This window comes from Malus sylvestris, chromosome 7 (genome assembly GCF_916048215.2).
Source record: "Malus sylvestris chromosome 7, drMalSylv7.2, whole genome shotgun sequence".
NCBI lineage: Eukaryota > Viridiplantae > Streptophyta > Magnoliopsida > Rosales > Rosaceae > Malus > Malus sylvestris.
In genome coordinates, this window is record NC_062266.1 from 2,571,650 (window position 1) to 2,588,019 (window position 16,370).

At 39.9% G+C, this 16,370-nt stretch overlaps 2 protein-coding genes across 2 annotated transcripts; one reads left to right on the top strand and one right to left on the bottom strand.

Annotated features, from left to right (window-relative positions):
• Positions 1 to 1,813: 1,813 nt before the first annotated feature.
• LOC126628954 (uncharacterized) lies at positions 1,814 to 2,285 on the top strand (the record flags this gene model as incomplete). The annotated part of the gene is given in 2 exon segments (XM_050298839.1): positions 1,814 to 2,200; positions 2,202 to 2,285. Coding segments are annotated over 2 exon segments (471 nt in total), but the record flags the coding sequence as incomplete, so codon positions are not given.
• A 7,262-nt stretch (positions 2,286 to 9,547) lies between these two features.
• Positions 9,548 to 11,299, bottom strand: LOC126628955 (uncharacterized). The gene has a single exon (XM_050298840.1). The coding sequence runs from the start codon at positions 11,297 to 11,299 to the stop codon at positions 9,548 to 9,550; it is 1,752 nt and encodes a 583-aa protein (XP_050154797.1).
• Positions 11,300 to 16,370: the final 5,071 nt, after the last annotated feature.

Genomic DNA, 16,370 nt, shown 5'->3' on the forward strand with positions numbered 1-16,370 from the left:
TTCTAAAAAGATAACGACACATGACACGATAACATTGGATAAAAATCTTATCGAAATCCTTCGCTAAATAATTGTTTTTTTGGATAAAAAGACACGTGGCGCAACGAGAACGATTTAAGAATTCTTATCCGAAATTACAAATAATTTTATTTTGTATTATTTAAACAAACAAAAAAAATTATTATTTTAATTGTCTATTGCCAGGGGGGAGGGCTCAAAGGGTGGAGATGCAAATGGCAATTACTGTTCATTTATGACAGTTACTATTCATTTAAGGCAGTTACTGTTCAATAGGGTGGATTGAATAGTGGATTGCCAGGGGGAAGGGCTCCACGGGTGGAGTTGCTCTAATAGTTTGGCAAATAATGGTTGGCTGGCGCGCCTCGGCTGTCAATAAACGCCATAAAAAAATAGGAAAACTAATGAAAAGGGCTTGAAAACTTTGAGTTTTAATGATAAGGACAAAATAAAGGGTAAAGTGAATAGTAATATGATTGACTTTTTAGTGTAAAAATGTGGTTTTTCGTTAAAGTGAACAGTACCAGGTGCTTTTCGTTAAAGTTCCCTAAAAAAATTCCATGATTTGACCAGTCTACCCTTGTGAGATAATTTGTGTAAAGTGGCAGGGCAGGGATATATACGGAGTTCAAATGAGGCAATATTTTAGTCGCTCTCACTAATTTATTAGTTGGCTTCTGGAAGGTCTACTCTGAACGGCATATCATTGCAATCGAGCCACGTGTGCATAAACTTACATTTTTTAGCAGTGGTGGTTGCAGTTTGCATATAACGAGAGGGAGAGAATAGGTAACTCTTACCAACTGAATGCATAGCGTGTCGGCACCTAAGACCATCTCCAATTGAAGGGTCCAAAAGGTTAGAAGGCTGAAAATAGTTCGAAAATCATCTTCTATCGAGGGTTAGGCCAGAGGGCTGTGAAATCTGAGAGGGCCCATGAAATCGAAGAGGGTTGGAGGGTTGGCTGCATACAGCCAGCTAGCTAGTCGGGGTTGGCCGGAAAACCATCTATCCTGTTGGTTATAACCGACATAAATACATTTATAATATTTAATATAAATGTATTACTGTCGGTTATAACCAACAGTAATATATTTATATTAAATCCAATTGCTAGCTGACGTCAGCTAGCTGGCGCTAGTTACCGTTGGATTCAATTTTTTTTAGGTTTTTTGGGCCTTTTTCTTATTTTTTTCCTATAAATACTTAAACCATTCATTCACCATTCCTCACAAAATTTTCACCATTCCTACACCATTTCAATTCTTATATTTTCTTTCCTCTTTCAAAAATCTATCCTTCAATTTCAATAATTTTCAAATGGCCTCGTTTGCAATGAAAGGTAGGGCTTGGACCCGAAAAGAAGATGACGCTCTTTGCAAGGCTTATAGATGGGTGTCGGAAGATAGTGTGAGGAGGAATTGTCAAACAAATGATAGTGTTTGGACTAGTGTGTCCAAAAAATATTTAGAGTTCTATGAAGGCACCACTCCAGTGAATATTCAAAATCACGAGAGTTGTTCTTCAAGATGGAAGAAACATCTTCAGCCAAGTTTGAACAAATGACATCAAGCATTGTTAGCAGCCGCAAGTAGACATGAAAGCGGTGCTAATTACTATAACGAAGTAAGTGTTTTCACAATTTATTTTAAATATTTAATTATATTACATTTAATTTCATAAATTAATTTCCTTTAATTTTTTTTAGGTACGTCAAGCGGAGGAATTGTATATGGAGATCAGCTCGAAACCTTTTCAGTTTCACAGTTGTTGGGAAATTTGTAAAGGGTGGGTGTTATTTGAAGATCCACCACAGATAGCTCCTACGCCGGTGTTTGGAACTGCATTCTCAGCTGCAGATATAGATGAAGATGGATCTCCAACCATTCAACAAACAAGAGTAGAAAATCCATCTTCGGGTGAAGGTTCCATACCTAGGGTTATGGGACGAAACAAGGCGCGAAGGTTGAAGGAAAAAGGTAAGGCAAATGATGATTACGCCGCTCAACATGAAGTGGCGGCCTCATTGCGATTATTGGCGGGGCAAAATGCCCTTGAGGTGGAAGAAAGGAAGTGTAGGCATGAAAAACGGGCCAAACAAATACAAGAAGAGATGGATGATAAGAATATGAAAATGAACACTTTGAATTACACTCCAATGAGTAAGGCCTATTTTGATAGGAAAAAAAAAAGAAATTATGAGTTGACGACAGTTGTTTACCTTTGACTATACTCCTACGATGACGGATGATGAAGATGATGTTGATTATAGATATTAAATTTAAGTTGTTGTAGTTTTTAAATTTAATTTGTCGTTTTTAAATTTTAGTTGTAGTTTTTAAATATAAGTTGTAGTTTTTAAATTTAAGTTGTTGTTTTTAAATTTAAGTTGTTGTAGTTTTTAAATTTAAATAATAAATTATGTTTAGCCCTATGACTCTCGGTTAGAGACGGTTTTTTGTGACAGGGCTAAAACGAGCCCTCTAGCCCTTTGGCCCTCGGTTGGAGACGGAGGCAAATATGGTCATGTACTGTTTATTAAAATATTAATATTGTCACATCGCGGCCCGGGGTGGATCACTTCCCGGGCCCGCTCCACCGTAGCACGATATTGTCCGCTTTGGGCTTACCATTCCCTCACGGTTTTGTTTTTGGGAACTCACGAATAGCTTCCTAGTGGGTCACCCATCCTGGGAGTGCTCTGGCCCCTTTCTCGCTTAACTTCGGAGTTCCGACGGAACTCAAAGCCAGTGAGCTCTCAAAAAGCCTCGTTCTAGGTAGAGATGGGAATATACATTTAAGGATCACTCCCCAGTTGTTTACCTTTGACTATACTCCTACGATGACGGATGATGAAGATGATGTTGATTATAGATATTAAATTTAAGTTGTTGTAGTTTTTAAATTTAATTTGTCGTTTTTAAATTTTAGTTGTAGTTTTTAAATATAAGTTGTAGTTTTTAAATTTAAGTTGTTGTTTTTAAATTTAAGTTGTTGTAGTTTTTAAATTTAAATAATAAATTATGTTTAGCCCTATGGCTCTCGGTTAGAGACGGTTTTTTGTGACAGGGCTAAAACGAGCCCTCTAGCCCTTTGGCCCTCGGTTGGAGACGGAGGCAAATATGGTCATGTACTGTTTATTAAAATATTAATATTGTCACATCCCGGCCCGGGGTGGATCACTTCCCGGGCCCGCTCCACCGTAGCACGATATTGTTCGCTTTGGGCTTACCATTCCCTCACGGTTTTGTTTTTGGGAACTCACGAGTAACTTCCTAGTGGGTCACCCATCCTGGGAGTGCTCTGGCCCCTTTCTCGCTTAACTTCAGAGTTTTGACGGAACCCAAAGCCAGTGAGCTCTCAAAAAGCCTCGTTCTAGGTAGAGATGAGAATATACATTTAAGGATCACTCCCCTGGGTGATGTGGGATGTTACAATCCACCCTCCTTAGGGGCCCGACGTCCTCGTCGGCACACTTCCGGCCAGGGATTGGCTCTGATACCATTTGTCACATCCCGGCCCGGGGCGGATCACTTCCCAGGCCCGCTCCACCGTAGCACGATATTGTTCGTTTTGGGCTTACCATTCCCTCATGGTTTTGTTTTTAGGAACTCACGAGCAATTTCCCAGTGGGTCACCCATCCTGGGAGTGCTCTGGCCCCCTTCTCGCTTAACTTCAGAGTTCCGACGGAACTCAAAGCCAGTGAGCTCTCAAAAGGCCTCGTTCTAGGTAGGGATGAGAATATACATTTAAGGATCACTCCCCTGGGCGATGTAGGATGTTACAAATATCTTGGAGGATCTTGGAAAGCCAGAGGGTTAAAACGAGCCATTTGACCAACCATCGATTGGAGATGGCCTAAGCTGACCATTTCATCCATTAAATCAACCTTGCTTCTCTTCTTAATTGCCACACTGCCCTTTCTCTTGAAAACACCCCTATCACCTTAAGGATAATAACGTATAGATGCGGACGTTTGGATCACATGGCTATCTGATCGCACCTTATTTTTCTTGTATTTTAGTCTCACACGCTCCTTATTCTGCACTTATGTTTAAAGCCCTATACAAGCGCTCCACACTAGGCCTGGGCACGGGCCGGGCCGGGTACATCATATTTCATTACAGGAATTGAACCAAACCCGGTTCGTTTCAAACGGGCCAGTCCGGGCCGGGTCCACGGTTCCCCTTTTTTTTTATTTGTTTGGGAAAAAAAATTATCAATTGATTAAAACATCAATTTTTAATGTATGGAATCCCCAAGTGAAAGAAGCATCCTTAATTTGTTGGAAATATGAGTAATCACAGTTTTCTCAATTGATTAAAACATCAACCAACGACGCTTTCTAGGCCTTTGTTTTTTCCTTTCGTAGGCCAGTATTTCATTAGCCATCTACAAAATTGCAAGTGATAGAATCGATGTTCTTTGAAATAATCATAACACTTGACATACAAAACCGAATGCAGAAAACACAAACTGAAATAAAACTCGTATTAAGAATCAAAATCGATATGGCATTATCCAAGTTTTCATTGCAATCAATAATATCACCTGGCATTAGTAATTAGCATTACATAGAAAACAGTATCCCCACAAAATTACCTTAAACATGCAGAGCAGCAGACCCTCATGGAATGAAATCTCCACCAAATCCCAGAAAACTCAAAACCGATAGCAATGAACAATTGAGCTGCGCATACAATTCAATCAAAACTCAAACCAAGATATTATATATATCAAATATTTCCAAGTAATCAGCTAGATAATCAAATCAAACCCAAATCAGAAAAACTAAAAATATAGAGAATACTGAGAGGAAAAAAGAAATAAGAGAAAAAAATATCACCTTTCTTGGCTAGCAGTGTCCCAAATCTGAGCCTTGATGAGCTTGGAATCAATGGTCAAAGTCTTGGTGGCAAACTCGACGCCGATGGTAGACTTGGACTCCAAATTAAACTCGTTCTTGGTGAACCTGGAAAGCAGGTTTGACTTTCCCACCCCAGAAAGTCTTGGTTACGCCAATGGTAGACAGTAGTCGTCGAGGGAGTCGAGGCTTGAGGGAGTGACGGTGGAGACTGGAGAGGTGGGGGCGTGGGAGTGAGAGAGTGAGTAGCAGGGAGTGAGTGCTTGTCTGTGTGTGTGGCTTGCTTGTGGCTGGTCGGAGTCGTGTCAGAGAAGGTGGACGGAGGAGTGGCACCGCAGATTCGAGAGAGCTAAGAGGGTTAGGGAGTGTTGGAGAGATTGAGATTCGAGAGTTACTTAGAGTCTGAAACTGATTTGGATTTTGGAAACCTAGGTTACAAATTAACGGTTCAGATTGAATGATAGGTTATCATTCAATCTCGACCGTTGATTATAATTAAAAATGGGCCGGTCAGGGGCCCGTTTTTCTAAGGTTTAGGAACCGGCCCACCCCGTAAATAACCATGGCCCGCCCCGCCCCTCCCCATTTGTTCCCAAAAAACAGAGGACTCGGCCCATACCCATCCCAAACCTACATTACCCGCCCCTACCCGCGGTTCCTCTACCCGTTTGCCCACCCCTACTCCACACCAATTTTTAGATCTTAAAATATACATTGTGCTTATACTAACGTTTATCTTGACGATAAAAACATTTACATTAGATGTCAGAGTATTCTCATTCAACTTGCTTTACAGAAAATCACTCTTGTACTATTTTGTTGTATGTTCGCAGTACATGCCGAAAATCTAGGCCAGTCTACTAGCTCGATTGCAAAGTGTAGAAGTGTGTCGGGTCTGGTACACCAAGTGTCATAAATATAAGTTGTTGGATACTTGAAAAAAAAAATAATAACCAATTGTATTATGACACTTGATATACTGAGCTATATTCTAAGTACACTAAAATTTCTTGTGACGAAAAAGATGAAGGTACGATGGAAATAGTTAATAAAGCTAATGGAAATGATTGAGGCAATAACAATAATTAGACATCTAATTAATTTTTCTTTCATTTTGTTTGGAATGTGTTAGCTGTATATGCTAATAATTATTTCTCTTCATTTATAAGTGAGATGTTTTAGATTCGATTCTTGCTAAAGACGAAGTTGAACTACATTATTATGGCAAGCCTATTGTAAAACTCAGCCCACTTCCTCACCCGTACAGATACTATTGTTTGTTAAAAAAATGATTAATTTGTTTGTGTATATTAATATTAATATTAGAAGATGATAAAGATATACAATCCTCGAATTAAATTTCACATGCAGGCATGAATAATGCCATATTATGGTGGGTAGTACTATAAAATGTGATATTTTCACAGAGATGTTTTTGTCTTTCTTTTTCTATTAAGATTCGTCTTTTGGTCTTGAGACTTCATGTATATTCAATTTTTTTATTATATATAAGAGAAGATGTGATGATGTGATCAAAAAACGGGTCACAGGAAATTCTTAAGAGAAGATACAATTCCTACATGTTCAAATCACCTCAAAAAAGGATGGCAACTTATACACTTTGTATTTGCATATCTCTTGATACGCTTATCGGTTCGGGTGCTAGTTGAACTGGAGACTCGTTGATCTTTAGTTATATCACAAAAACTAATAAAATACTAAGAACAAGTATAAAATGCACATCAATTAGGAAATACTAGCTTAGAGTCTTCGCCAGATGTCAGGTAGGAGTAATTCTCAATCCCTCCATCTCCTTATAATAAGGAAAGCCAATTAGTTATGTCAACGTAGTCTACATAAGCCACTATGGTTAGCTCGATGATAAGAGTGTATTGAATGATGAGCAAGAGTATGGCAGGTCTAGAGTTCCAAATTCTCCAATGATGAGTAAGAGTGTATTTATCCATCATTCATCTCATATTTTGAAAAGTATTCAAAAATGCAATCGTTGCTATCTTAATCATTATACAAAGAGAATTAAACGAAAACAAAAGCAAAACATTCTTCCAATGATTAAGTTATTACCTTTATACAATTGTTCAATTATTTTCATCTAACAATATTGTTCGTATAAAAAGGAGTAAATATAAGAAATAACAGGGAGTTGTTATTGACACTTTAGAAAAGTCATCATGCACATTCTTGTGCAAATTTTATCTACTGTTTTATAAAGTGGGAGTACACGATAATAATTTTGATGTGTCAATAACACTTTTACAAACTAAATAATATATAGTGCATGCTTTCTGAATATTAGTTAATTTTCTCAAAAACTAAATAAAATGGACGCCACTAATACTACGGGTATTCATTTGTACTTGTAAGTTCGAGATTTTAGTTTAATAATTTTTCATGATAGTGTGAAAAACAAAATCATTACAAAAAATAATAAATATAAAATAAAATGGGACATGGATTGTAATTATGAGAAGTGGTTAGGGCATTGTATGAGATATAAAAGCAATTTGAGATAATTTTTATTTTGTTCACAATATTTTAGGAAACAACAAAGCTCTCCCCTCCTCTTTCTCTCTAAATCTCTCTGTCTATCCAACTGTGTTGGGGGGGGGGGGGAGGGGGGGGAGGAGTAAGGAGGGAAGTCTCTGTGAAAGAGGATTGACTCAAGGTACTTGTGTGGAAGAGGCATATGAAGGAAAGAATCTTTCATTGTTTTGTTGTGTTATGTAGTTCTTTTTTCGTTTTTTTAGTCCTTTTTAGACCGTTTTGTGATTGTTATTAGGATACGGGTCAAGGGTGTTCATGTCTTGGTGAATGGGGATGTATGTAACGTACGTATTTGCTGTAAGGGTTGGATGGGGAAAGAGTAGGTTGCAAAACAAGTTCATTGTGATTGTAAATATGTTACAAATGGCTTATATATTTTCATCAGTCATTGTTGGTAAAAGTTATTGAGATTCATATGTATTCGAATTAATTCCTTGGAAAGCAAACGATATGAAATTACTGATCAAATGAACTACAGCTTAGGGACATTACCATATACCAAAATTTCAATTTTGGTACGCTAATTGTGGCATGTTTTTCAATTTCGGTACGCTAATATTGGCATGTTTATCGCATGGGAAAGCCGCGAGGTGAAGACATTGTCAGGTCTAGGAGCAACCAGGTGACCCGATTAGTTATTGTAGTGACTCGAAACACGTTATTTTTTGTTGTTTTCGTGTTGTCTTAACAAGTCATGTCAGAAATTGTCAGGTCTAGGAGCAACCAATTGCTTTCACCACTAAGTAACTAATAAGCTTAATTAATCATCCATAATATCATGTACCACTAGTTTTCAGATACAGAACAGAGAATAAAACATAACATGCTGGCAGAGGGGGCGTTGGGAAGAGCGAAAGGTGCAGTCACACAGAATCTCAAATTTGATGAGATCCCTAAAATTTTTGTCATCTGATATCATGTAATAATGTTCTATATTTAAAAAATTGCACATGTTGGCAAATGGGGCGTTGGGGAGAGCGAAATGTGCAGTCGCACAGAGTCTCAAATTTGATGAGATCCCTAAAATTTTTGTCATCTAATATCATGTAATAATGTTCTATATTTAAAAAATTGCTTTTGTTAGCACTGTAAAACTGCATTGTGTACTCCTTATAAGATTATTATTTTTTTCTTTCTAAATATAAAAACTTTGGAGTACAATGAGATATTTTGAGTGTCAATAATAACACCCTAAAAAACGATAGTTTCTTAATTTTATTATATAATAATGTTATATATTTAAGTGAAACTTTAAAATTAGAGTTTTGAAGTTTTTTTTTCATGCTTGGTTGTTTAAGATAGAACTACTTTTGATTATTTAGAGAAAATTATGTTTGTAGTTTTTATTTATTTATCATTAATGACATTTGTAAACATGCAATCAGTGAGTGCTAAAGTTTGTTTTGAATATTTTTTTTTAATGGACGACATTATCAACACTAAAAAGGTAAGAAATTAGGCTAAGTCTTACAATGAGCTAGCAATAATGTGGTTTAAATTCACCTTTGACGAGAATCGAACCTAAGATATCTCACTTACAAGTAAAAGCGAGTATCCACTAGACCATAGTACTAAGTGGCTTTGTTTTGATTTAAGTGAATGTTTCCTAGCATTGTCCTTTCTTTCTTTTTTTAACTTAAAACTATCTCAAGGAGAGACTCTTTTACAAATTTTGCACAGGGCCTTAAAAACCTCAGACGGCCCTGCATGTTGGTAGCCAACTAACCTAGGAAACAATAAAATTAAGGATACTAAAACACATGATTATTTCTATTATTTCTAATGTTACATTAAAATTAAGGATACTAAAACACATGAGTATTTATAAGTTACATGAAGATTATTTCTAATGTTACATAAAGTTGAGAGACAGCTCTGGAATGAATCCAAACCACATCTAGCTAATACAGACAAACACACGTAGGATATCTCTTCTTCCTAATAAAGATGACTTATTAGTTTAAATTCTACCTGGAAACTGCGGTAAGTAAGAAATGATGAACAATCAGATCGCAGAAGATCATATAGATCATCAATCCAATTCCAATGCCAATGCTATCGCCAATGCCAAAGGAGGGACCGGATGTTGAGTCAGTCAGTCAGTCGACTACAGCAAGAGTTTGATATTCTTTGTCGGCAATGGCTACTTCCATGAGATGGTGAGGGCGAAAATCCCCACCATTGTCCAGGAAGGATTTGACCAAATTTTCGGAGTAGCCACGCAACACCGTCACCCCTCTATGAGGAAAATCAAAGGATGGAGAACGATACCCCCACCAAAAATCCCAAAACACAATGTGTGGCACCGCATCATCCCCATACCCCTTGTCCCCGAACATGCTCCGTACGGCCTCATACAGAGTCTCGTAACCCTTCCAATCATAGCCTGCGCAGTCGGTGAACAGAAACAGCTTCTTGATCATCTGCTCTGGCTTCAAATTCTCCTTGACAACAACTTCCAAGATCGCATCAAACACCATTTGTATATCAATACATATGCTGCTTATGTCCATTCTCCTCTCCATTCTCGTCAGAAAGGAGAACTTGGACTTAACATCGTCGAGGCCCTGAATGGAATGCAGCTGGGGCAAAAAATGAATGGGCGGAATAAACTTACAGCGGGAATCAGGCAGACTGAAATTCATCACTTTTCGGTTCCATGGCTCTTCACTCAGTTCATACACCAAAAGTCCCAAACTCAAACTCCATGACCGGCACCAGCCGTTGTCACATACAGCCCAGCAGTTTTTGAATTTGCCGCCCTCCTTGACATTTTGCACCATTGCCTTCCATTGAAGCTCTGCCGCTTCCCCAACATTACCATCTTCCAGATAGCGTAGGATGTCATATGGAAGTAAAGCGTCGGGCTTTATAATTGTTGTTGCTGCTTTCACCTCCTCCAAGTACTTCTTCACCTCGCAGCGCTCCCACCTGCCAAACCGACTTTGACGACTAGAGTAGTTTTTCAAGGGCGCCAAAACCTCCTTCCTCAGCCGCTCCCACTCCCGCGATACATCTGATTCGGGGGTGAGAAGCCTCCTCGCAGTGCTTTCTTCCAGCGAAATGGAGCGCCCCTTATGTGCCTCCCAAGGGTTCCCTGTAAGCAAACAATCTATTGCCAAAGAAACGAGAAGATCATGATAAGCATAAGCATCAAGAGAACCGCGTTTAGCATTGTAGTCGGTATCATCGTCAACATCGTCATCATAATCACACGGCTTGAGCTCGAGCTTGTTCTGCTTCAATTTTTCAAGATCGGACTTCAACCGCTCCGCAAAAGCATCCATACCCCGGTCGTGCAAAAGCCTGTAAGTCGGGTCGTGGGCGTACCGATCAGCATGAGAATTCGGATTCTCGCGTTGGAGTAACTCCTCCAGTGTGTGATCCAGCTGATCCTGAGGAGGAACGAGGATGCCGTACAGAACGTCGAGCAGGGTGAACAAAGGACCGAAGGAGTCCGCAAGAGAGCCGAAGTTGCGTAACAGAGTGTTGGGGTGGTTGTGGTGGAGCCAAACAGCTGCGAATTCAAAAGCTTCACTGTACCATTTCGATCCGTCGATACGGCAGGAAGAGAGGTTGAAGATGAGCTTGAGAGTGGTGAGAGGATCGTGGGACCAGGCCAAGGGGAGCTGTTGCCGCAGATAGTTAAACATTTTGGTGTGATACTCCTTCTCCGTCTCCTGCTGCTCCTCGCTGTAATCGCCGGGTCGTTGTGTGACGTTGAAAAACAGATCGAGGCAGGGGTCGCCGTACGCCTTAAAAACCTTGTTATTCTTGTTATTCTTCTTCCCCCGAATCCCCATATCCACGTCGACAACAGCAGCAGCCGAAACCGAATCGGAAGCCGCCATTGCTCTGTTAGACGCACAGTTAGAACTTGAATGTGGGAACCAAGAAGTATGGGCTGTCAGTTTTATATATCAGTTTTCTGTCTCCACATGTGGTCTTCGACAAGTCAGGCACGGGCAGCATGGAGATGATCATGGACTTGTTAATTTTATATTTGTCCTCAGCATGTGCAGCATGGACTGCTTGTTAGTTTATAGGTCCTCAAACACATGCACCACGTGCAGCATATTCCTGATGTATTAAGTACGTAAATATAAATACATGCAGTCTCTCTTTGTAGAGTGGTGAATCACAGTGAAAACCTTGTGTAGAGTTATATCTTTCCTGTGTGTTTTGTTTTCCCTACAATCTACAATCCTAGATCTTTTATGGTATACAGAGCCTCTTAAGTCCAACGACAAACGATCCATAATTTTTTTTTTCCAGCATGTCTTCCAACAACAACAACACCTTCGTCAACATCAAGCTCGATAGGACTAACTATCCGTTATGGTTAGCCCAGATTCTTCCAATCCTTAAGAGCCGTGATCTTATGGGGTATGTAGATGGTTCCGTTGTCTGTCCATCCAAGTATCTCGCTGGAAGCACCACTGTCAATCCCGCCTACAACACTTGGATGCAGCAAGACCAAATGATCCTGAGTTGGATCAATGGCTCCCTTACAGCCTCTGTCCTTGCTACTGTGGCAAGCAAACGATCAGCTCATGCAACATGGGAAGCACTGGAGCAAAGGTATGCTTCTTCTTCGCAGACTCGAATTCTTTTCCTGCGAAATGAACTACTCCAATGTAAGAAGGGTGATTTATCTATTGCTGACTTTCTTGATAAGATGAATGCCATTGCTGACAATTTGGCTCTAGTTGGTAAGCCTGTGGACGATGATGAACTCGTCCAAATCATTTTGAATAATCTAGGTTCCGCGTTCGAAATGACGGTTAATGCAGCACAGGCACGTTCCTGACTACAGAGAGGAGAATAGCTGAACAAATTGTTTCACTAGTTGAATCAGCCCCTGTGAATGCCTTTGTAGCTGCAAGAGGACGTGGTGGACGTTCTCGTGGTGGTGGACGAGCTGGCTTTCCGTCTAACCGTGGTGGTGTCAACCAACGAGGCTTTGGTCCTCGCAACAACAACAATAATTACCAACGTGTTCCTGCCAGTAATGGGGAACGTTGTGGAGGAGGACGAATAACCTGCCAGATTTGTGGAAAAGAAGGGCATCCTGCCCTTGACTGTTACCAGCGCATGAATGCTGCATACGAAGGACGCATTCCAGCCCAGCGTCTCAGTGCAATGGCCTCCTCATCCATCCCCTTAAACCGTCAGAAAAATGGTTCGTGGTTAATTGATACAGGCGCTAATGCACATATCACACCTGATCTCCAGAATTTGGTTAATCCTAAAGAGTACAACGGTAATGAAAACATTGGTGGTGTAGGTAATGATACTGGACTCGCTATTGCTCACTCTGGTTCAAATCAAATTAATGCTAATTCTTGCTCATTTAACCTTAAGAATGTTTTACATTGTCCGTCAGCCTCTACCAATATTATCTCTGCCCATAGATTTACCCTAGATAACAAATGCTACATTCTAATTTTTCCATATTATTTTGTTGTTAAGGACCTCAAAACCAAGAGGACGATTTTCCAAGGGAGGTGTGAGAATGGGTTGTACCCATTTCCAAATGGCCGTGGAGTATCCAATCATCCTTTTTCAGCGTTTGTAGGCGTCCGTGTCTCTGCACAGAAGTGGCATTCTCGTCTAGGGCATCCTGCTTCTACAATCATAAAGTTTTTAATTTTGAATAATCAAGTGCCAATTCATGGCACAAGTGATGTCAAGTTTTGTCAGTCTTGTCCGTTAGGCAAAAGTTCCAAGTTGCCTTTCAGTTCATCCGAGTCTGTTTCCATGTTTCCCTTAGAACTTTTACATTCCGATGTTTGGTGCTCTCCAGTAATTTCAAATGAAGGTTTTCGTTATTATTTATTATTTGTGGATGATTTTTCACGATACTCTTGGATTTTTCCCATGAAAAATAAATCAGAAGTGTTCGAGATTTTTGTTAAATTCAAAACAAAAGTTGAAAATATGTTTAATTGTTCAATTAAAACTCTACAATGTGATGAAGGTGGAGAATACAAGAGTCATGCATTCAGTCAATTTCTTGCTTTACATGGCATTTCTCAAAGGTTTTCATGTCCCAAACATCCTGAACAAAATGGTCTCGCTGAGAGAAAACATCGTCACATTGTTGAAACTGGTTTAGTCATGTTGTCTCATGCTCATGTTCCTTCCAAATTTTGGTTTGATGCCTTTTTAACGGCAACATATCTAATTAATCGACTCCCTACTCGTGTATTGTATAATACTTCACCCTATGAAAAATTGTTTCACAAAAAGCCTAAATATGAGTCATTCAAAGTGTTTGGGAGTCGTTGTTTTCCTTGGTTGAGACCGTATACTAAAAATAAACTTGAGTCCAAATCAAAGTCTTGTGTATTTTTAGGGTATTCGCTGGATCATCAAGGATATAAATGTTTGGATTTATCCACGAGACGAGTTTATTTGTCTCGCCATGTCCTATTCGACGAGGACTCTTTTCCTTTCCAGGAACTCACACCTTCAGTGGAATGCGTTGATAACGGTACTGTATCTTGCCATGATTTATTTTTTAATTATCCAAATGCTTTCCCTCAAGTCGTGTCTCCCCCCACTACTCCACCTCCACCTGCGTCAGCATCTGTGTTACACCCATAAATTAATCCTAACCAATCTCCATTGCTGCTACCACTTATTAGCCAACCTATAATACCTCCACCATCTCCAAATCATCTCAACGTGTCTCCCCAAAATCCTAGACAACCTACATCAGCCATAGGACCCTCAAATGAGCAAGAAATAGTTTCGTGTGTCCCAAATAATGAACCAGTGAGTGAGTCCGTGCAAGAATCACAGCAACATCATCCAATGACTACTCGTTCCCAAACTGGTGTTCGTAAACCAAACCCTAAATATGCATTGCATGTTGTTACTACTGACAACCTTGTTGAACCCACTTGTTTTAGTCAGGCTGTAAAACATCAGGAGTGGAGAGATGCAATGGTAAAAGAGTTCAATGCCCTGCAACGGTGTGGGACATGGAGTTTGGTGCCCTATCATTCTCAGATGAACTTGCTTCCTAACAAATGGGTGTATAAAATAAAACGGCGTGCAGATGGTTCCATAGAACGTCATAAGGCAAGGTTAGTAGCCAATGGCTTCCATCAAAAACAAGGGATTGACTACACTGAGACCTTTAGCCCAGTGGTTAAACATAGTACTATTCGGATGGTTCTTAGTCTTGCAGTATCGAATAAATGGCATGTTCGTCAACTGGACGTCCAGAACGCCTTTTTACATGGCTATCTAGCAGAAGAGGTGTATATGAGACAGCCCGCAGGGTTTGTCGATCAGCAATGCCCAACTCATGTTTGTAAACTGCAGAGAAGTTTGTATGGTTTGAAACAAGCACCTCGTGCTTGGTTTCAAAGGTTTTCCGAATTTTTACTTCAGTTGGGTTTTCAAGCTTCAAAGTGTGACTATTCATTATTTGTGTTCAAAAATCGTGGGGTTTATTTGATTCTTTTGATCTACGTCGATGATATTTTGCTGACAGGGAATAGTCCAGTTCAAATGAATCATTTAATCCAGAAGCTTGGTACGTTGTTTTCGATGAAGGATTTGGGGCCTCTTCATTACTTTCTTGGTGTTGAAGTAACATATTTCAACAACAATATGCATCTGGATCAGTCCAAGTATGCTCTTGATCTCTTGAAACGCACCAAATTCATGGATGCTAAACCTATCTCTACCCCAGTTCCCTGTGGACAAAAGTTGAGTGCTTGGGATGGTGAGACGCACAGTGATCCTCAAACTTACAGAAGTGTTGTTGGTGCCTTGCAATACTTGACAATAACAAGGCCAGATTTGTCTTATGCTGTTAACCAGGTGTGTCAATTTATGCATTCCCCAAAAACTACTCATTGGCTGGCTGTAAAACGGATTCTACGTTATGTGAAGGCAACGTATGATCATGGCCTGGTATATAAACCAGGAGGAATGCAACTCAGTGCTTTCTCAGACGCGGATTATGCCGGTGATCCGGACACGAGACATTCTACTGGTGGCTTTTGTATTTACTTGGGTTCGAACTTAGTTTCATGGAGTTCAAAGAAGCAGAAGACAGTGTCTCGTTCTAGCACTGAGGCCGAATACAGACAACTTGCGTACACTGCTGCTGAAATATCTTGGTTGCGTTCGTTGTTCAGGGACTTGCAACTTAATCTTGCTTGTCCTACGATTTGGTGTGATAATATTTCCTCAATTTCCCTGGCGTCTAATCCAGTTTTTCACTCACGCACCAAGCACTTGGAAGTTGATTATCATTATGTGAGAGAAAAGGTAGTTCGTGGAGAGCTGCTAGTGAATTTCATATGTTCCCAAGATCAAGTTGCAGACCTATGTACAAAAGGTTTGTCTTCTGCACGCTTCAAAATGCTGGTGTCCAAGCTTCCAGTCGTTTCTCGTTCTGTTAGCTTGCGGGGGGATGTTAGACGCACAGTTAGAACTTGAATGTGGGAACCAAGAAGTATGGGCTGTCAGTTTTATATATCAGTTTTCTGTCTCCACATGTGGTCTTCGACAAGTCAGGCACGGGCAGCATGGAGATGATCATGGACTTGTTAATTTTATATTTGTCCTCAGCATGTGCAGCATGGACTGCTTGTTAGTTTATAGGTCCTCAAACACATGCACCACGTGCAGCATATTCCTGATGTATTAAGTACGTAAATATAAATACATGCAGTCTCTCTTTGTAGAGTGGTGAATCACAGTGAAAACCTTGTGTAGAGTTATATCTTTCCTGTGTGTTTTGTTTTCCCTACAATCTACAATCCTAGATCTTTTATGCTCTTCTTCCTCTTCTTTTCATCATCGGGATTATTGGGAGGACCGAATGTCGGACTTGACGAGCCATTGAAATAGTTGTCGGAATTGTTGTTGACCTTGTGGGTGCGTTGAGGACAAGGA

Bases quoted from the DNA above. Each gene is read 5' to 3' on its own strand.
- LOC126628955 (XM_050298840.1), bottom strand. From the start codon at position 11,299: ATGGCGGCTTCCGATTCGGTTTCGGCTGCTGCTGTTGTCGACGTGGAT.